The sequence below is a fragment of the Ursus arctos genome, unplaced genomic scaffold, assembly GCF_023065955.2.
Source record: "Ursus arctos isolate Adak ecotype North America unplaced genomic scaffold, UrsArc2.0 scaffold_19, whole genome shotgun sequence".
Classification (NCBI taxonomy): Eukaryota; Metazoa; Chordata; class Mammalia; order Carnivora; family Ursidae; genus Ursus; species Ursus arctos.
The window spans coordinates 43,865,069-43,886,238 of record NW_026622863.1 but is presented as its reverse complement, the minus strand read 5'-3'; the positions used below and the strand labels follow the sequence as shown (position 1 = coordinate 43,886,238).

General features: G+C 51.7%; 1 protein-coding gene across 1 annotated transcript in view; it reads right to left on the bottom strand.

The window, feature by feature from the left end:
- The window catches only part of RYR1 (ryanodine receptor 1), a 108,369-nt gene that overhangs the window by 9,003 nt on the left and 78,196 nt on the right, over positions 1 to 21,170 (bottom strand). The window contains exons 87-93 of the mRNA XM_048223677.2: positions 20,096 to 20,177; positions 18,516 to 18,703; positions 6,575 to 6,916; positions 3,373 to 4,179; positions 2,620 to 2,696; positions 1,899 to 2,052; positions 822 to 908 (exon numbers count right to left, since the gene is read on the bottom strand). Coding sequence (XP_048079634.1) covers positions 822 to 908; positions 1,899 to 2,052; positions 2,620 to 2,696; positions 3,373 to 4,179; positions 6,575 to 6,916; positions 18,516 to 18,703; positions 20,096 to 20,177 — 1,737 coding nt within the window. The remainder of the gene's footprint in view (positions 1 to 821; positions 909 to 1,898; positions 2,053 to 2,619; positions 2,697 to 3,372; positions 4,180 to 6,574; positions 6,917 to 18,515; positions 18,704 to 20,095; positions 20,178 to 21,170) is intronic.

The window sequence follows — 21,170 nt, the reverse complement described above, 5'->3', positions numbered from 1 at the left end:
AATCTGCCTATTGATCTGACAGGATGACAGGAAAGCGACTGGAGCCGATTCGTCCTGACAGCGGAGTCTTAAAGAGACTGACCACCAATATTAACACGAACACTAAAATCAGGCATAGCTAACGTTTACACAGCACTTTCTATATGCCAGTACTGTTCTAAGTGCTTTCCACATGCTAATCCTCTTGTAATCCCAGCTCTCAGAGGTAGATACTGTCAGTATCCCATTTTACAGATGAAGAAACTGAGGGGCAGTAAGGTTAAGCCCCTTGCCTAGCATCACGCAGCCAGTGGGTGGCAGAGCCAGGATTCGATCCCACAGAAGCTAGCCAGACCGCTTCTCTGTCCTGTTATCTAGATCCCTGGCAAGACCCTAGGGGGCCCTTTGTCTCTCAGGAGGCCCGGTTCTTAGCCCTTTTCTTCCATTCCATGAGCTGCCCATTTCCTCTCCCCCACAGATTTCTCTTTAGCTTATATGAAAGCAAAGACACTTCACTGATTCCATGCGTGTTGCAGAGAGGCCAAGGCCCGCACCCAGCGGCACGGGGCTGGCGAGCGGCAGAGCTGAGCGTGGAAGGCCAAACTGGTTCCCTGCTCTAACTCCTGCAGACGGTCAGCCATCTGTCCCAATGCACCCAGATACCCGCACACACTCCCACGGGAATCCCAAGATCCAGGTGTCCAGGAAGAATCTCCCCTGCACCCCCAATCCAACACCTTGTCCCTTCACTGTGGGGGCCCTGGGAACCTAGCAGGGGCTGAGCCACCCCGTCCCCCAGCCCAGATAAGCGCCTGATCCCCCTGGCCCCCCATGCCCAGCACCTTATAAAACAGCAGGATGAAGTTGATGGCAAAGGCCAAGAAGAGGGCAAGGAACCGCAGGGTGTAGAAGTTCCGGGACAGGTAGTTCTAAGATGAGGAGAGAAAGAGAAAGAGCTCACAGTCCACCTTCTTCCCTGGAGAATTCACCCCCATGATCCACCCACCAATCCAAAATCTGGTCCCACAACCTCCTAGTTATTTAGTGCTTATTGTATACCAAGATGTGCGCTAAGAGCTTTATCCACACGAACTTGTGTGGCTCTCACCACAGTCCCAGGAAGCGGGCATGGCTGATATGCCCATTTTACAGATGAGAACACCGGGGCTCAGGGAGGTGAGATGTCTTGCTCAAGGTCACACAGCCAAGAAGTGGCAGACCACCCAACCGCTCTGGTATGCTGCTTTCTGTGTGAGGCTGCCCCAACTGCTTTAGCCCAGACAGAGGACAGCTCCTTCCGTCTCTCCCTCCCTTTTTCTCTCTATCGTTCTTCCCGTCCCTCATTCTTCCCAAGCATCCTCACTGGACCACCTTGCCCCCAACAGGTTTCCTTCAGCCTCTCATGTCAGGCTGGGTCTGGAGAGGAGGCAGGACCGGCAGAGCCCTGAGCCCTGCCTCCCGAACTCCTGGCTTGGATGAGGTGAGCTCTCCCCCCAGCCTCGGACAGGAGGGGCTGGGACTGATGCGGGGGCTCCGACCCAAAGGCTGACAGCCAAGAAACAGGCCATGGCGGGAGGAACGGAAGCATGGCCTCGGTTGGATTTAGCTCTGGATAGCACATGGGGATGGGAAGCCGAGGCAGGTGGCCCCAGATGAGCAAAGGTATGGAGGTTGGAATAAGGATCTTCAGCAGGGAGAGGCTGAGGGGCCAAGCGGGGGACCACCTAAGATGCTGCCCTGTGACCAGGTCCTGGCTCTGTCTGGGGACATCTGTGCCCTCAGGCCAGCCTGGCTTCTCCTGAGCGATAAGCCTGGCACAGGTGAGCTCAAGAACGGGGTGCAGAAGAGAAGTGCTGTGAAGGCACCAAGGGGGTCTCCTGGGGAGAAGAGGTGTCAGCAAGCCCTTGTGGGGTCCTCACCAAGAACTTCACCCTCTGCACTTCCAGTTCTCCCCAGAATTCTGAGCCCCCGCCTCCAGCCTCCTCCTTCTTTGGAGGGGGTGGAGGAGGTGCTGTCTTCTTGGGGGGCTCTGGTGGGGGTTCGGGGACTTCTTCCTTCTCCCCATTCTCAGCACTGGAGGGCAGGACACAGAAAGAGTGAGGAAGTGCCCGGGCAATCCATTCATTCACTCATTCATTCATTCAAAGCCATGCACTGGGGGCCCACTCCATGCTTGGCCCAGGTCTGAATGGTGCTGGGGACACAGTGTTGAGTCACTGCCTTCATGGGGCTCAGTCCAATGGGAGTACAGACTGGTCACCAGGCAGTGGCAGCCCAGGGTGGTCAGAACTGGGATGGGGGACACTCGGGGGTTGTGGGAGCCCAGAAACCCCTCTTCCACTTGGTGGTGGAGGGTGTGTGTCAAGGCAAGCTTCCTGGAGAAGGAGACATGTGAGCTCTAGGAGGAGGAAGACCAAGATGAACATGGGAGAAAGTTCTCCGAGCGGAGGGGACAGCCCGCAGGAAGGCTTGGGAGTAAGAGAGGAGCATTCATTTCCCCACTCCCTCTGACAGAGCCCCTCCTCTCGGCCCCAGCCTGGTCTGGGTGATGCTGAAGACACAGCGTGACCTCAGGACGCTCCCTGTCCAGGAGGGAGACAACGATAGGGGCCGGGCTCCTTGGACTCCAAAGCCACTCACTCGGCTTTCTCGGGCTCGGGCTCTGTCTCTGGCTCAGGCTCTGGTTCTGGAGGCAGCTCCTCTTCCTCTCCATCCACCTGGAAGCAGGGCAAGCATCAGGGAGGAGCCCCCACCCCCAGCGCCTCTCAAAGCGCCTCTGCCTGTCCCTCTCTGGGTCCCTTCCTGGTCGTTTCCCCTGCACAATCTACGTTTTCCTCTCCTTCCATCAGGAGAGGGATTATGAGTCTCATTTTACAGAGGGGAAACTGAGGCTCAGGGAGGTGGAGAGCCTTGCCAAAACACTGTGCAGGGCCAGGCTGACTCCAAGTGGAGCTCTCGTTCCCCAGGGCTTCCCATCGCCTTGACAATTGCAGCCCCACGGCACCCAGGGCCTGAGGATGGGGGCTACTTAATTCCTTACAACCGCCTTTGTATCTCTAAGGGGCTCTCCCATCGTCCCTGACCCTATCCTGGGCTGTTCTAGCTTCCGGTCCCCTTTCCCCTCTCATTTGGTTTCGGGGGTCTCCCCTCTCTCGGGCTGCAGAGACCTTGATCTCTCCCAGAAATACCTGTTTCACCGCGAGCCTTTCTCTGGGTGTCCTTCTCTGAGTCCACTTCTCCGTGGGTCTCTCTATCCCTGGTCTATGTCTCCCTGGTTTGTCTCTGCGGGCCTATCTCTCAGACTCTCTTTCCTCTCTCTGTTTCTGGGAGTCTCCCTCCCCGGCCCGTCCTTCCTCTTACGCCCAATGTCTCCAAAACCCCGGAGCCTCTCACCCCCAGCTTCCTCTTGATGATGGGGGAACCCTCGGGCGTGGGCGGCTCCACCGGCGTCGTGTCACCCATGTCCCCGAGGCCGCCCGCCCCTTCGGGCCGGAAGGGGCCCCCGTCCGCCACGACAGCGGCCCCGTCGGCTCCTCCCGGGCCGGCCTCGTGCGCCGCCGCCTCCTCGTCGCCCGCGCCCTCCGCCTCGTCGCCCGCGCCCTCGCCCGCGCCCTCGCCGTCCGCGTCGCCGCCGGGCCCGGTGGGCTGCTCGCCATGCACCTCGTCGCCCGTGGGGTCGGGCATGCCGGCCAGGAGCTCGGTCACCGTCACCTTCTTGGCGCCCTCCACGAGGCCGCCGCCGAAGAGCGAGCCCCAGAGCAGGCGCAGCGCGCCTGCCGCCGCGCCCGCGCCCGCGCCCGCCGCGCGCGCCACCGCCGCCCAGAGCAGCGCCGCCACCGCCGCGGCCGCCTCGCGCGCCGTGAGCCGCCGCAGCCGCCGCACGCGCCGCCGCAGACTGCGGTAGCTGAGGCCGCGCAGCGCCCGCGCCGCCGCCGCCGCCGCGCGCGCCGTCAAACCCGCCGCCGCCGGCCCCGCCGCGCCCTCGGGCCCCGCTGCGCCCTCCTCCGCGCCCTCGACGCCCGCCTCGGCAGCGCCGTCGTCCTCGTTCTCCTCCGGCTCGCCCTCGGGCTCGGAGATCTGCGCGGCGATCTGCATCTCGAAGATGGTGTCCTCGCAGAAGCTCACGAAGAGCTCCATCTTCTCGGACTCGCCGCCCTCGTTCACCACGTCGAAGATGAACTGCCGCTTGGACTCCTTGACCTGCGTGCGGGGCGGGGGCGCCACGGGGTGAGCGCGCGGGCCGCCGAGCCCCCCACCCGACCCCGCACAGGGTGTGTGACGGCGAGGATCCCCCGGAATCCCCACCCACGATCCTAGACGAGGGGCTCGGCTGCCCCAGTCTTCGCAGCTGGGGAAATGGGGGCCTAGCAAGTCACGTCCTCGGGGTGCAGCAGCCGAGCGGTGGCCTTAGGGAGGATTGGATTCCCCACAAGCTGGCCCGGGAACTGATGCTCCTCGCTCCTCTGAGAGATGGAGCGTAGTGGGTGAGGGCAAAGGTTCCACAGCCGGCCAGCCTGTCTGGGTGCCAACCCGGATTCTGCCACTGAGTCGCTGGGTGACTTAGACGTAACTCTCTGGGCCCCGGTTTCCCCCTCCGAAATTGGGGGATAATAATAGGACCTCAGTTATAGGGTTGGTGTGAGGATTCAGTTAGTTCAGAGATGCCGAGGGATGAGAACCGTGCCCGGAGCCTAATAAATGCCACATGGCGCTCGCTGTTATAGGGCTGCAGAGCGCTGGAGGTCCACGCGGCACACGTGGCCTCCAGCAGAAGGAGAAAGTGGGAATGCGAGGGGGTGAGCAGGCAGAACGGGGTGTTTGGAGGAATTCAGAGACAGAGTGTGCATGTGGGGAGCACGTGAGAGGTGGGGGTGGGGTGGAGGTGGGTGGAGCACCCACAGGTTGTAGAAGTGTGAAAGGCCTGTGGTGAGCCGGGGCTTCCTGCAGGTGGAGGGATGTGGCAGACATCCTGCGTGCAAGGATGGTGCAACCACTTTTATGCCAGATTGCTTGTGGAGGAGGGGTATGCAATCAGGCCCCAAGGGACATGGGTGAATGTGCAAAATCTTGAGGGGTCCTGTGGAGTATGTGAGTGGGCACCAGGGACTAAGGGAGGAATTGGGTGGCGGTATGGGAAGATGTGGGAAGGATGCCACCGTGTGGGGCTCAAGTGTCCACTGTGGACGTGGGCACACGTGGCAGCCATGCAAGGGCCTGGGGCCCAAACTGAAGGGGAGCCTTAGTGTGGGAGGGGCCTATAATTCATAGCGTCAGCGGATGTGAGGCAGGCGTGAGTGTGCAAGGGGAACCCGGGAGTCAGTGCAATAAGGCCCAGAATATGAGGACAGGGTTCAGCGTGGAAAATGAGCCCAGGTGTGCTTGAGCCAGGTGTCACTGAGGAGACACGAGGGGCCCATTTGTGGAGGGGGTGATGGGAGTGCAAGCCTCATGGGCTACAAGTGTGAGATGGGAAGGCGTGTGCAAGAGCATGTGGGAGGAATGTGCAGGTGAGGAACAAATGGGAAGTGGGAGTGTAAGGGGCATGCAGTGTGTGTGAGCAAGAGGACTACTGGGGCAACAGAGTCAGGGCTGGAGGCTGAGAGTGTGTGAGGGGCACATGGGAGTGCAAGAGGATAGGGAATGGGAGCTACATGCAAGCTAAGTGTGAGCTGGCTGGGGGCCTACTAGAGCCACATGAGTGTACTCTTGGGGCAAGTGAGCGTGTAAGGGGCATTCAGACATTTGTGGGTGGGCATGTGAGAGGCTGAGACAGGACACATCAGGCCGAGGATAGGCCTGGCCGCCAAGGACACTCAGTGGCTCTGTGGGTGAGTCGGAGTGTGGTCCAAGCGTGCGCGGGTGATCATGGGCATGCCACAGAGGGCATGCGGGGGCTGGATAAGTGAGGGGTGGATAACCATATGGTGTGCCAGGACTATAACCTCAGGGTGAGTGTACAAGGGGTGTGCACCAACACGTGGACCCCAAGTAAGTGGACATCATTTCCCGGGACCTCAGAGAGCATTTGGGGGCACATGCGGTGACTGGTGAGGAGGAGGCCAGCAAAACAAGGCACCCCCACCCCCGGCCCCGAGCCTCCAAGGTGAGTGTGCAAAAGAGAGGGCATGAGTAGGCCAGCTCGAGAGAGGGCACACCAGGGGCTGCTGGGAAGATGAGCAAGGAAGATGTATAACCATCTATAACCAACGTGTTCCAGTACGTGACAGCGTGGGTGTGAATAGAACTATAAGGACACACTAGAGCTCCCAGGGTGAGTGTGCAAGTGGCAGGCATGGTGTTCAAGCAGCCAGTGAGGGCACAGCAATGCTAGTACGTGTGCGAGGGGCTTACATCTATCTTCGGGCTAAATCTGCTAGAGGTGGGCAGCGGAGACCCGGGGACGTGCAAGGGCACCGCAGGGCCCATAGCATGGGTGCAAAGGCTGGGCATGGGTTTGCATGAGTGCAGCAAGAGCCCCCCAGGGCCTGCGCAGAGGCTGTACAAAGCGGGTACCCGCCCCTGTGGGGTCCAAGCGTGGAAGGAGCATGCGCCGGAGCTGGGGGAGGTGAGCATGCACGGGCGCAGGCCCGCCAACCTGGGGCATCTCCCACTGGGTGCGGTTGGTCTCCGAGATCTCGAAGTAGATGCGCTCGATGCGGCGCGAGGCACCCATGATCTCGATGCGGCCCAGGTAGGGCCGGAAGTACTCGAGGATACTCTCCGCCAGCTCGAGGAAGTTGCGCAGGCGCGGGTCGTGGGGCACGTGCTCCGACAGATTGGTAAGCAGCACTGCCACGTTGAAGCCGATGTCGCGGGCTGGCTCCTGGAAGCGGTTGGCGAACTCCTCACAGTTGATCATCTCGTTCTCATCTGCTTCGGAGCAGGAAAGCAGGAACTGGATTTCTGGGCCTGTGAACTGCTTCTGGCTGTCCATAGCCTGCGGTCGGGCAGGGGTGGGCGGGAGAGGTCAGAGGGCCGGCCGGGGAGCCTCAGTGCTCTTCTTAAAAACAGTTATGGGCTTTTCATAAAGACAGAAAATTCCAGAATCATAACCATCACCCAGGGCTGAAACCCCGGCAGGTTAGCACAGATAGGGCTGTACCGGAATGCTGCGTTTCCACAAAGCAGAGCCACCATCCACCGTAAGACACATTCCTTTTTCACAGATGGTAAGATGTGAATCGGTGAAACTCAGCACTTGTGTAGAATAGTAAAGAAATGCTGCCCCAGGCTCTCCATGTGCCCTGCAGGCCTGCTGTCTACCCTCCCTGCTTGTGGGCTCCTGTGGCCTGTCCCAGAGGCTCCCGGGGACCCTGTGGAGGTAGGCAGGGTCTGTCCAGTTGGGGTCAGGGAACTAGAAGAGAATGGTGCTCTCCCTGACTTCCTCCCTGAGCTGGTCATGTCCCTCCCTCGGATGTCAGCCCTACAGTCCCACCCACACAACTTCTATCTCCAAGTTAGGTAACTACTGTCTCCTCCAGGACAGCCCCTCGAGGCTAGGGCCCTGACTGATTCATGTCACCTCCCACCCCAAACCTTCCCGAAGGCCCGTTTGGGCTGCCCCCACCCTTTTCCAGCAAGTACATTATTGACACTCGACACAGTGGAGAGCTCTGAATTTCAGCTGGAAACAAAGTCATATGCCCATCACCCCAGAATTAAATGCTCACATGGACATATTTTTCAAATACTAAATATTTAAGAACTAAAACATTACAGGTATGATTGGAGCCTTCTGCGCATTCTTGTTTCACTCTCCCCCCCACCATGCCACCCCCACCTTCTCCCAAAGTAACCATTATCCTGGCGTTGATCTATCCTTCCAAACATGTCTCAATACTTCTACTACCTAAATATCCTGGCGTTTTCTCACAAAAATACATACTATTCCATGCATTTTTTTTAATTTAAAGAAATGCTATTATATAATTTGAAACTTGCTTTTTTTCACTCAACTATGTTTTCAAGATCTATCCATGTTGATATATGGATCAAATGAATTCATTTTTACTGCTGAGTAGTATTTTTAATAAATGTAACACCATATATCCTCCCGATAGTGGACATTTTGGTTATTTCCAGTTTTTTACTTTACAGACAACACTTTCATTGAACAGTCTTGTGCTGATCTCCTGTGCACTTGTTGCAAGAAGTTCTCTAGAGCAGTTTTTCAAATGTTTTGACTGCACTCACAGTAAGAATGCATTTTGTAGTGGGACTCCAGAGAAAGGGGTTTATGATATGATTCTGACTTTCGTTATGCAACACACTCTGCCGTGTTCGATACCATTTTATTTTCAAAGATGCTGGGCATGACTTAACTAAATTAATTTCATGACCCTCAGATGAATCGCAGCATGCAGTCTGAGAAATGCTGCTCCGGGGGAGGAACAGAAGCAAAATCTTCTGGCTCTAAAAAGTGCTTTGTAGCCAAGAACTTTGCAAAATGCTTTCTAAATGAGTAACATGCTTTGCAAATCATGAAGGGCTCTAGAAACCACAGAGTGTGGAGACATCATCACACAGGAACCCCTCATCATCTACCATTGCCGCACTGGCCTGCTGCCCCCACTTCGGATGCGGTGTGACGCTGCCGTCTTCAAAGACCCCCTCCCAATGGAGAGGCCTGGAACTATATTCCCCTCCATTCGGTCTTGGACTCTGCTCTTGTGATTTGTGGCCCTCTCTTTGTCATCATCCATTTGCCCACTCCCCTTCTTTCGAAATACCTCTTTCTCTGATGGCTCTCAGCTTCCTATGCTGGAGTCCTCCTTTATTCCAGACTTCTACGGGTTGGGGGCACCAGGCCTGGAATCTGCACCCCTTTCTTGAGATGCACACTCTCTATGGAGATATCATTGAGGCCCAAGGCTCTGAACACTATCCCATAACCAATGAGCGCCCAGTGTACATCTCAGCCTTAACTTCTCCCCAGAATCCAGACACTCAACTGCTGAAGCCCCTATCTAACATCCTTTTGTGGAGCTCTACCGCAAACTGGCAACAGTCCAAACTGAACTCTTGATTTCAAAACCTCGCCTCCCACTGTCTTACCCATCTCAGGAATAGCATCGCTCCCCACCCCGCTGCTTAAGCTAAAACCTTTGAGTCATCCTTGATTCCTCTTTTCTATCTCACCGCCCACACTTGATTCATCAGCAAATCTGTCAGCTCCGCCTTCACAGATCTAGAACCCACACACATCTGCCCCCTCGATGGTCCCACCCTGGTTTCTGTCCTGCATTGTCACCCACTGGACTCTCACAGCAACCTCTTCCCTGTTCCCCTGCTCCCCCTCTATCCCCAGGCAGGCGACCCTGTAAACATCAAAGGACACACCTCTCCCTGCTCAGAATCGTACCTTGGCTCCATTTCATTCAGGTTAAAAATTCGAGTCTTCCCTGCAGCCAACCAGGCCCTGCACGTCTGCTGCCTTCCTCCCCTCTTGCACTTGACCTCTTCCATTTTCCCCATCAACAGCCCTCTCCAGTTATGCTGGCCCCCTTGCCACCCCTCTGGTTCCCACCTTTCAGCATTTAGACTTTCTGTCCCCTTTCTCTGGGGATGCCACAACCACCCCCATCTCCACAGGGCACATTTCAGCTCTCAGCTTCAATGCTCTTTTCTGGAAAGGCCTCCCCCATTCACCAGGTTGACAGGGCTTAGTCCACCTATGCTCTCTCTCATGGCACACTGCTCATTTCCTTCAGACTACAGATTATAACCTGAAATTATTTTGTTTAGTTTTTGTTTGTTTGGGTTTTTTTGTTTTGTTTTGTTTTGTTTTGTTTTAGAGAGGAAGGGGGAGGAGGGGCAGAGAGAGAATCTTAAGCAAGCCCCACGCCCAGCGCTATGGGGCTCAACCTCACCATCCTGAGATCATGACCGGAGCTGAAATCAAGAGTTGGACAGTTAATCGACTGAGCCACCCAGGCGCCCCTATCTAGTTATTTTCATCTGCCCCTTCCCACTGGGCTACCTGCTCTGAGGGTGGGATCCCTGTCTGTTCTGCTTGCTGCTACACATAGTAGATGCTTAGGACACAGCTGTCCAGTGAATTAAGCATCTTGAAAACAGAGAAGAGTTTGTCCCTTCGTTATAATTTTTAATTAAAATTTCCTTTTAAATTAAAATTAAAATTTCCTTTTAAAAATCCTGACCTTGCCATTTAAACCAAAAAGAAACCGAAACGCCTGTTGTGAAATACATTTTTGTAAAGAGTCTGGGAATCCTATGAAGCTTTGTGTTTAGGAAACCATACGATGCGTGATAAATGGTCCCTTAGAAATAAGAATATTAACAAAAATGAGAAGATGGTCATTTTGCAGTCTCTAGCGCACTAACGTGTCTGGGTAGCGAATAGCAGCAGCAGCTGACCTCACCAAAGGAGAGATGACAAGCAAGGATTTGCCTCCTGATGAATGTAGGCGGCTCCACAGAGGATGTGCCGACAAAACAAACAACAAACAAGCAGATCCGAACCTACATCTGATGGGCTTCTTGACCTAAGTCTCAGTTTACAGGAAACACAGGGGAAGGAGGAACACGCTACATGACACTACAAAGTTGCCTGAGCTATGGAAACCGTGCGGAACTCTGCGAACAGGACAGGCACTTTCCTATGAGAGCCAAGGGCCACTTGGGGCTGCTGAGCCCTTGAATCAGGGCTACATACTGGATGTCAAAGACTTAGCATGAGAAAAAGAATGTAAGATGCAGAATAGTTGTTTTGTATTGATTACATGTTGAAATGATATTTTCGATATATGAGGTTAAATAAAATATATTTTTTTGAAAATGACCTCATGCGTGTCTTTTTGCCCTTTAAAAGCGGGGATGCTAGAAACATTTAAATGATGCATGTTACTCACACTGTATTTCTGGTTTTTTAAAAAAGTAAACTCTACTCCCAACATGGGGCTCAAAGTCACGACCCTGGGATCAAGAGCTGCATGTTCTACCGACGGAGCCAGCCGGGCGCCCTGCTCACACTGTATTTCTGTCAGAGAGCGCCCCTCTATAGGGCCGAGCACCTGGGGCTCCAGCAGATCGCTACAAGGAAAAGGAAAAGTGCTGGAGGGGAAGCGGGAGATACAAGGAGGTTTAAAGAAATAGTAACCAGTTGCAATGGGTGGACCTTGTTTGGATCTTGGTTCAGAAAACATTTTTGGGCGTCTTCCTTCAGCTCAGGTCATAATCTCAGGGTCCTGGGATCGAGTCCTGTATTGGGCTCCCTGCTCAGCTGGGTGTCTGCTTCTCCTTGGTTCCCTTTCCCCCTCCCCCAGCTCATGGTCGCTCTCGCTCGCTCTCTTGCTCTCGCTTTCACTCTCTCTCAAATAAATAAAATCTTTAAAAAAAAGAAAACATTTTAATTTTTTAAAGATTTATTTCTTTTCTAAAGATTTTATTTATTAGAGAGAGAGATTGGGAGGAGGAGCAGAGGGAGAGGGACAAGCAGACTCCCTGCTGAGCGAGGAGCCCAAGGTGGGCTCCATCCCAGGACCCTGAGATCATGACCTGAGCCAAAATGAAGAGTCAGCTGCTTAACTGACTAAACCACCCAGGCTCCCCTATTTATTTTAGAGAGAGAGAGAGCGCTCGTGCTCGTGCAAGTGAGGGGGGGGTGGGGTCAGGGAGAGGTAGAGGGAGAAAGAGGGAGAGAATCTTTTTTTTTTTTTTTAAGGAGAGACACTTTATTTATTTTTTGGTTTTTTTTTTTTAAGATTTTATTTATTCATTTGACAGAAAGAGAGACAGCCAGCGAGAGAGGGAACACAGCAGGGGGAGTGGGAGAGGAAGAAGCAGGCTCCCAGCAGAGCAGGGAGCCCAATGCAGGGCTCGATCCCAGGACCCTGGGATCACGCCCTGAGCCGAAGGCAGAAGGCAGACGCTCAATGACTGAGCCACCCAGGCGCCCCTGAGGGAGAGAATCTTAAGCAGGCTCCACGTCCATTGTGGAGCCCGACTCCGCTCGATCTCATGACCCTGAGATCATGACCTGAGCTGAAACCAAGAGTCAGACTCTCAACAGACTCTCACCCAGGTGCCCCCAGAAAACACTTTTTAAATTATAAGTGATATTTATGAGATTTGGAAATGTGAACATTGACTAGATATTTGATGATTTAAAGAATTGTAGATACTTTTTGTTTGTTTTTTTTCCCTTTTCGGTTAGGAATGATAATGACATTGTGGTTTGTGATTATAAAAGGAAAAGTAATTTTCCTTACAAAAGAAAAGTCTTTTTTAAAAATTTTTTATCCATTTATTTGAGAGAGAGAGCGAGAGTGAGACAGCACAAGAGGGGGGAGGTACAGAGGGAGCGGGAGCAGCAGACTCCTCACTGAGCAGGGAAGCCCAGCACAGGCTCAATCCCAGAACCCTGAGATCATGACCTGAGCCGATGGCAGATGCCCAACCGACTGAGCCACCCAGGTGCCACAAAAGAAAAATCTTTAAGACCATCTATTATACAACTCCATTTACACGAAGTGTCCAGAACAGGCAAAACTATAGAGACAGAAAGTAGATTAGCAGTTGTCAGGGGCCTGGGTGGGGGAAGTGGGAAGTAACTGCCAAAGGGTACAGGGTGTCTTTTTTGGGGTGATTAAAATGTTCTAAAATTAGATTGTACTTATGGTTGCACAATTGTGTGAATATGTCCAAAAAAAACCTGCATTGAATTGTACGTTTTAAATGGATGAATTTGGGGCGCCTGGGTGGCTCAGTCGTTAAGCGTCTGCCTTCGGCTCAGGGCGTGGTCCCGGCTTTCTGGGATCGAGCCCCGCATCAGGCTCCTCTGCTGGGAGCCTGCTTCTTCCTCTCCCACTCCCCCTGCTTGTGTTCCCTCTCTTGCTGGCTGTCTTTCTGTCAAATAAATAAATAAAATCTTTTTAAAAAAATAAATGGACGAATTTATGAGGTCTACCCAAATAACATTTGCAGACTAAAAAAAAAAAAAAATACGGAAAACCTCAAAACAGTACTGACCAAGCATAAGTTACTAGCCTGCAATGTGTCTTCGGCCACCAGGGAGGGCTTTCTCACCCGTAGTAGGTGTTTTGGAGTCTGCAAAGTACTTATCAATGAAGACATGCCTTGCAAAGTGCGAACTCTGTCAACCACAAAGATCATGGGAAACCAGACAACAATGTTATACTTTTAAAATGCAGATCTATGTATGCACAGAAATTGAGAAAGAAACATCTGGAGAGATGTGCACCAAGGTGGATGCCAGTGGTAGTCTTTGGAGAGGTGGGAAGAGAACAGGATTGGGGGTGGGGGCCAAAAGGGACCTCGACCATAGTGGTAAGTTCTGAGTTTCTTTACAAGAAGAATGTATTCTTGTATTACCTATTTCATGAAACGTGAATCAGATAGTTTAAATGATTTCGACATGAAAATCAAAGTATTCTGCATAGCCAAAAAATATACAGTAACACCAAAAGCAAAGTCAAAAGACAAATGATGAACTAGGAAAAACAGGTGCAACTCCTATCACTAACAAAGTTATAATCAGCCTAATACATAAAGAGCTCTTAGAAATCAGGAAGAAAAATACCATCATCCCAATAGAAAAATAAGCCAAGGACACGGTCGGTTCACTGAACAAGGTAATACAGAAGAAATAACAGAAAAAGATGTTTCACTGCACCCCTAGTAGGAGCAATGTGAACTTAAACTGCACAGCAATATTGTTTTTCACCTATCAGATTGGCAAAGGTCCCAATATTTGACAATGCGGTCTGGTGGCGAGGCTGTGGGGAAACAGGCACTCTCACATGCTGCTAATGACAGGGAAAAACAGAGGGCAAAATTTGTCCAAATGACAAATGCATTTTCTCTTTAACCCAGAAATCCTGCTTTTGGAAGTATATTCTTAGATATAACCGCACATAAAGAATGACATTATGTACAAGGGTATTTGTGGTGGCCAGCATTGCTAGTGGTCCAAATGGAGCCTTCCTCAGCACACTTACTCCCACCTGCTGGAAATTTACAGTACAAATTTACAATATTCTGTGCTATCAACTGTACCTTCGTACAGTGCACAACTTGCACAACTGCCCATGAGTTGTAAAAGCAAAAGACTAGGAGCGAAGCAGGTGTCTGTCAATAAAGAATAATCAAAGAAACCATAATATATACATAAGATAGAATACTGGGCACCTTCACAGAAAGAATGAGGTCACTCTCTGATCTCCAGAATATATTATTAAGTGATATAGACCGGTGTATGTAGTTCACTGCCTGTTATGCAAGAAAGGAGGAAAATAACAAAATGGGGGGGGGGACCGATGCAAGGATACCAAGGAAACTAATGTTACTCACAGCAGTGGGGAGGTCGGGGGAGGGGGGAAGTGGGCTGAGAAAGCAGTGGGAGTGAGACTTCCCACTTCATACCTTGTTACATTTTTGCTGTTTAAATTATGTGAATATATTCTCTATTCCAAAATAAAACCAACGCACTTTTCAAGTTGCAGATTGTAACTTTGTGACACTGAGCTACTGAGCTATAAAATGTGTATATGACATCAACCCTGTTCTGTGTGAAGCCCTGAACAGTCAGGAGGGATCTGTACCCATTTCATTTTTAAAATTCATCTTATGACTCAACGTTCATACAAATTTACCAATCTCTCTCTATTTCCTCCACCCCTGAGCCCTTCATACCACTCACTTTTCTATTCTGTTTCTACCAGTTCTTTTCTTTTCTTTTTTTTTAAGATTCCACATGTAAGTGATGCCATGAACTATTTGTCTTTCTGTTTCTGGCTTATTTCACTTAGCATAATGTCCTCCTGGTTCATCCATGTTGTTGCAAATCACAAGATCTCCTTCTTTTAAAAGGCAGAATAATAGTCCGTTATATATCACATTCAGAGGTTAGCTCCATACCCCGGCTATTGTGAACAATGGTGTAATGAACATGGGAGCACAGCTATCTCTTCAAGACAATGGATTTGTTTCCTTCGGATATATACCCAGAAGTGGCTTTGCTGGATCCTACAGCAGTTCTATTTTTTAATTTCATTTCCTAGTTCTACATTAATTTCATTTCATTTCATTTTTTAAGGAAAAAATACTCTTTTCCTTAGTGGCCACACCATTTCACATTCTCACCAACGGTGCATGAGGGCTCCTTTTTCTCTATCTTCACCCACACTCGTTATCTCTTGCCTTTTCATAACAGCCATCCTCTCGGGTGTGCGGTGGTATCTCACTGTGGGCGTGATTTGCATTTTCCCTGATGTGGAGCACCTTTTATTTATTTATTTTTTAAGGAGGTTCCGCACCCAGTGCGGAGCCCAATGTGGGGCTCGAACTCACGACCCTGAGCTCGAGACCTGAGTGGAGATCAGGAGTCGCGTGCTTAATGACGGAGCCACCCAGGTGCCCCTCGAGCACGTCGTCATGTACCTGTTGGCCATTTGTATGTCTTCTGAAAAATACCTATTCAGGTCCTCTGCCCATTTAAAAATTAGGTTATTTGGGTTTTGGTTTTTGTTTTTTTTTGCTGTCGAGTTGTGTAAGTTCCTTGCATGTTCTGGATATTAGCCCCTTACCATATCTGTGGTTTGCAAATATTTTCTCCCATTCCATAAACTGCCTTTTCATTTCATTGATGGTTTTCCTTTTCTGAGAAGAATCATTTAAAGGTTACGAATGAGGTGTATTTTAGCTCCTACATGGTGATTGTTGGTTCCCTGGCTGACGGAGATTCTCTCCCTAAACCTGCCAGGCTCGAGGGTAGGGCTGGGACTTCAGGCCAGGGCCTGGAACCGAGGGAATGTTCGCTCTTTATTGGACTAGATCAATGGCCGAGTCAGGAGGCTGTGTGCTCTGCAGCCAGGCTGCCTGAGCTCTAATCCCAGCTTTGCCACGTATTAGCTGTGTGACCCTGAGCATGTCGCTTTGCCTCCCCATGCCTCAGTTTCCACTTCCGTCAATGAGAATAAAAAATAGTCCTTACCACTTGGGGATGCTGTAAAGACTACGTGACCTAATCCATGTACACACAGGACCTGGCACAGAGTGAGAACATGGTAACTATCAGCTCTTCCGGAGGGGGAGGGCTCAGGAACTGCAACAGTGAAGAGGCTGGGAGAGGTTGGCAGTGAGGGTGGGGGTCCCACAAGTGCGAGGTACAGACGCCCGGGGAAGCAGGCATCGCGGAGGGGAGGAAATGGCCGACAGTGGCAGATGCCGCCAAGACAACAGAGGAGAGATTTGGGGGTGAAGAGGTCACTGACCATCTTGGTCAGGGTAGTCTCAGGAGAGTGACAGGGACTGAAGCCAGCAAGCCCTGAGTCAGGGAGGGGGTGGGAGGTGAGAAAGGAGTGAGCGGAGGGAGACAGCCCTTGGGAGGTATGGCTGAGAAGGGGGAGAGACGCGGGGATGTTCTCAGGACGCCTGGGAGGCCGGGGACACTTTATTTTTAACTCAGCAGACCCTGAACATTTAAATGTTAAATGCGTAGTCGCGGTTGCAACTCCTGGATTAAAATAAGAAGGCACGGGTCTACACTGATATATACAAATAAATGGATGGACGAGTACAGCAAAATGGTACCTACGAAAGGTAAAGGGTATGGTGAAGTTAGGAAACCACCATCTGTTGGGGCGCCTGGGTGGCTCAGTCGGTTAAGCTTAAGCGTTGGACTCTTGATTTTGGCCCAAGTCATGATCTCAGGGTCGTGAGATCGAGCCCCATGTCGGGCTCTGCACTTGGTGTGGAGTCTGCTTGGGATTCTCTCTCTCTCCCTCTGCCCCTCCCCCCTAAGAAAAAGAGGTTTAGAAAATTAAAAAACAATAAAAAAGAAAACTACCATCTGTCCACTACAAGTAATCATCGTTTTAGGCAGAATCACCAATGCATGCTAACCCTAAAGGGTGAGCAGGGTATTGACATCGTCGCAAAGCACATCCTCACAAGATATCAACGGGAATGATGGCAAATTTCCAGCGGAAACCCTGGTAAACGCTACCTGAACCAAGCGAGCCAAGCAAGCCTGGAGTGACAGGAGGAACCAACATCACATGCCTCCTGCCAGGATGCAGTGAGGACACATCACTTCCACGACACTCCTGCCGAGGATGTACAACCCGAATCGAGTCATGGGAAAAACGGGCAAACCCACATTCTGGAACATTCTCTAAAAAACTGGTCTCTGTTCTTCAGAAATGTCAAGGTCGTGACAGACAAGGACAGAAACATTCTCTAAAAAACTAGTCTCTATTCTTCATAAATGTCAAGGTCATGAAAGACAAGGACAGGCGGAGGAAGGGTTTGGGATTGAAGGAGGCTAAAGAGACAGGATGTCTAAATGTGGTCCCTGACCCCAGACTGGGTCCTTAGCAGGAAAAAATTTCTTCACTGAGTGAAAACAGAATTAAGGTCTGTAGATAGCCGAGTCATACTGATGCTGATCTCCTGATTTGCATAATTGTTCTGTGGTTATGTGAGAGAATGGCCTTGTTTGCCAGAGATACTCACTGAAGTATTTAGAAGAAAAGGAGAATCACCAGAGAGCAAATGTGGTAAAAAGTGAACTTTTGGGGTGTCTGGGTGGCTCAGTCCTTAAGCGTCTGCCTTCAGCTCAGGGCGTGATCCCAGAGTCCTGGGATCGAGCCCCGCATCAGGCTCCTTGCTCCACTGGGAGCCTGCTTCTTCCTCTCCCACCCCCCGTGCTTGTGTTCCCTCTCTCGCTGGCTGTCTCTCTGTCACATAAATAAATAAAATCTTAAAAAAAAAAAAACTTCCTTTAAAAAAAAGGTGAACTTTTGGGCGATCTGGGTGAAAAGATGATCAGAAATTCTATGGATTGTTCTTGCAGCTTCTCTGTAGGTCAGAAATTATTTCAAAAGAAACAGTTAACAAAAGGGTGGGGGAAAGATCTGGCAGGAATAATAGTAGGTAGCATGTTTTGAGTGCTCTTTGAGATTCCTGCGCTCCAGGAACGGCCTACACACTGTCCACCTCACACCGTTCCTGTGAGATAGTTAATGTAACTGTCCTAGTCCCATTTCACAGAGGAGGAAACTGAGGCTCAGAGCAGCCGAGTGACGTATCTGGGGTTCCGTAGGGAGACAGGGCAGAGATGGAGTGGGAGGACTGACAGAGGCAGAGGAGGCGGCTCCTGGATAGAACCGGTTCCTGCACTCCCCTCCTAAAAGCCTCATTATTTGACCTGTAACGGTCTTTAGTGACCGCCTCCCCATTAGACCGTAAGGCCCGTGAAGGCAGGGCTGTGTCTGTCTTGGTCATTGCTGTGTCCATGGTACCAGCAGAGGGCCCTGCGCCGAGGAGAAAGCCAGCAAAAGTTTCTCAACTGCATAACCGTTACGGATAACGATGATAACACTCTCACTAGGGTAATGATAACCGAAATAAAGGTTCTCATCGGCGTTCGTGCATTTCACCTTCAAAACAACCCCAAAGACTGTGTTATCCCCATTTTACAGATAACGAAGCTGAGGCCCACAGAGAAGTCTCTTGCCATTTGGCACCCCACCCACCTGCCTTCCAGCACCCACCTTCTGGAAGTCCTTCTTGGAGATGAGGCCACGGGGATCAGTGACGTAGTCCTGGAAGGCCTCCGAGCCCACAATGTCCTTGAGTTTCAGGAACATGTCGAAGAACTTAAGGATCATCTCCACGTTGGATGAGGATTCCACGAGCATGTCTACCATCTGCCGGGCAATCATGCCGTTCACCACGTTCCCTGTGGGCAGGGAGCCGGTCAGTGTGCCCTGGGGGAGCCTCCTCTCTGGATCCCCAGCGGGCTGGCCTCCTTCTCCAGCTCGGGAGCCACCAGGATCCACTATGCTGGTGGAAGCTTCCCTGGCCAGCTCCCACGCCTCCCCCCGGAGGGCATGGCTCATTTCTTGACCTGCATCAGCGTCATGTGTGAACCTGGCCGGTCCACCTTCCTAATAGCTGGGGGGAGTCACCGATAAAGATACCAATGCCAGAAGCTACCAGCAGGTCCCAGATGCCATGCCCAGTGCTGGGCTGGCGCGCTCTCATCCCAGCAGGGGAGGGGTGTTACTATCCGTTTGTACAGGTGAAGAGGCTGGGACTCAGAGAAAGTCACACGCTCCGGGTTCCATAGCCAGCAAGGGGCTGAGGATGATTTGAAGCCAGAGCTGCATGACCTCAGAGCTCACACACCTAAGCCTTCCGCTAGTCCTCTGAGGCCAAGAAGGTCCAGAGAGGAGCGAGGCAGAGCCAAAGTTAAGCCAGCGGGGAGAAGTGGAGACTGTGGTGAAGTGTGATCCCACCCCTCTTGAGAGCAAACAGGCTCCAGCTTCTTCTTGTCCCTTTCCACTTTCTTTATTTATATAGATTTTATTTTATTTTTAAAAATATTTATTGGGGTGCCTGGGTGGCTCAGCTGTTAAGCGTCTGCCTTCGGCTCAGGTCATGATCCCAGAGTCCTGGGATCGAGCTCCGCATCGGACTCCCTGCTTGGTGGAGAGCCTGCTTCTCCTTCTCCCACTCCCCTTGCTTGTGTTCCCTCTCTCGCTGTCTCTCTGTCAAATAAATAAATAAAATCTTTAAAATATATATATATTTAATTTGGGGGGTGCAGAGGGAGAGGGAGAGGGAGAGAGAGACTCTCCAGCCAACTCCTCACTGAGCATGAAGCCTGACGTTGTCTCAGTCCCACGACCCTGAGATCATGACCTGGGCCAAAAGCAAGAGCCAGATGCTTCCCCAACTCAGCCACCCAGGCGTCCCAAATTGTCTTGTTAATTAGCAATAAATTACGGTTGTTTTAAGTCACTCAAGTTTTGAGGACATTCATCAGACAGCAAAAGCTAACTGACACATTTAACAAATAAATACATAAATAACTATGAGGCACCACCCGCCTTATTAAGATTTCTCCGGGGAGTCAACGAACTAAGGTACGTACATGCATGGCCTGGCATATAATAAGTGCTCCATACGTGTTTGCTGAGCCTACTACGGTGACTCCTTCACCAACCCATTTGACTCGGACACGATGTCAGAGGAAATTGAAGGTTAGGGTCTACTGGGTCTCAGAGCGCCATTCCCTGCTTGTCTGAACCTCTGTATCCTCCCCAGACGCCCCCCTGCGGGTGTTTACCTTCTAGTAGCGACAGCAACATCACCACCATGTCCTTCTGTAGGTCCAGCAGTTCCTTCAGCAGCTCGATCTGGCTGGAGTCCTAGAGACCCCACACCCCAGTTATGTGATGACTGGTCTCTGCAGAGACAGCTTACCCCACCTCCATCTGCTTCCACCCCTCCTGACCCACCCTGCAGGGCCTAAGACCCCTTCCTACTCCCCTCTTACCTCCGAGGGGACCCGAGTCCAGACATGTTCCTCGGAAGCAGGGGAAGGGGGCAGAGAGACAAGATTGTGGGGGTGGGGTTGGCACTCTGGGGGAAGCAGGCTCAACAGGTGATATGTGGGGGCAAGAGCTGGCAGATGAGGGGGATTGGGAGGGCAGAAGCTTGGGGCTTATGGTGGGCGCTTGACATATGTTTGCTGAATGAATGTGCAATGGAAAAAGCCAGACTCTGGGTTCAGGGGAAAGGCTGGAGGACTCAGCCGCGTGCCTTTCGGTAAACAATTTGGGGAGGATGTGAGGGCACACCGCCTCCCCTGTCACAGTGCCTCATGTAGGGCCTGCAGGAGCTGCCTACATGGTCAGAGTTCTGGCTCACGGTCCCTATTTGTATTAGGCTGACCTACATAAAACTGCCAGCACGCGAGCATTTTTGACCCACGGAGTGGTCATCTCATCTGGTTCTACCCGATACAACGGAGGAGGGGGAAGGATGCCGGTTAAATGGCACGGAAGGCTCCTCTACCCCAATGCTCCTTCTAGAATTGCTGATTCTAATTCTAATACAGTTCCAAAGCTCGGCATTCTGACATACCAGAACCTCAAGACCCTAATCTGGATGGGTGTCTGTGGTGTGTCTCTGCAGGCGATGCAGAGCCAGCACCCTGTGTGGCGTGGCGTGACGACTGCACTCTCACATCGAGCGGGGCTAACCCACTTTCCTGGTTTCAGGGGTGGGTGTATGACCAGATCTGGCCAATCAGAGCTTCTTTCCCCTGGCCACGGTGATTGGTTCAGGGATGAGCATGTGTCTCAACAGTCCAATCAGAGAGAATTGCAAGTCGGAGCTTACATACAAAAGGGGTCCCC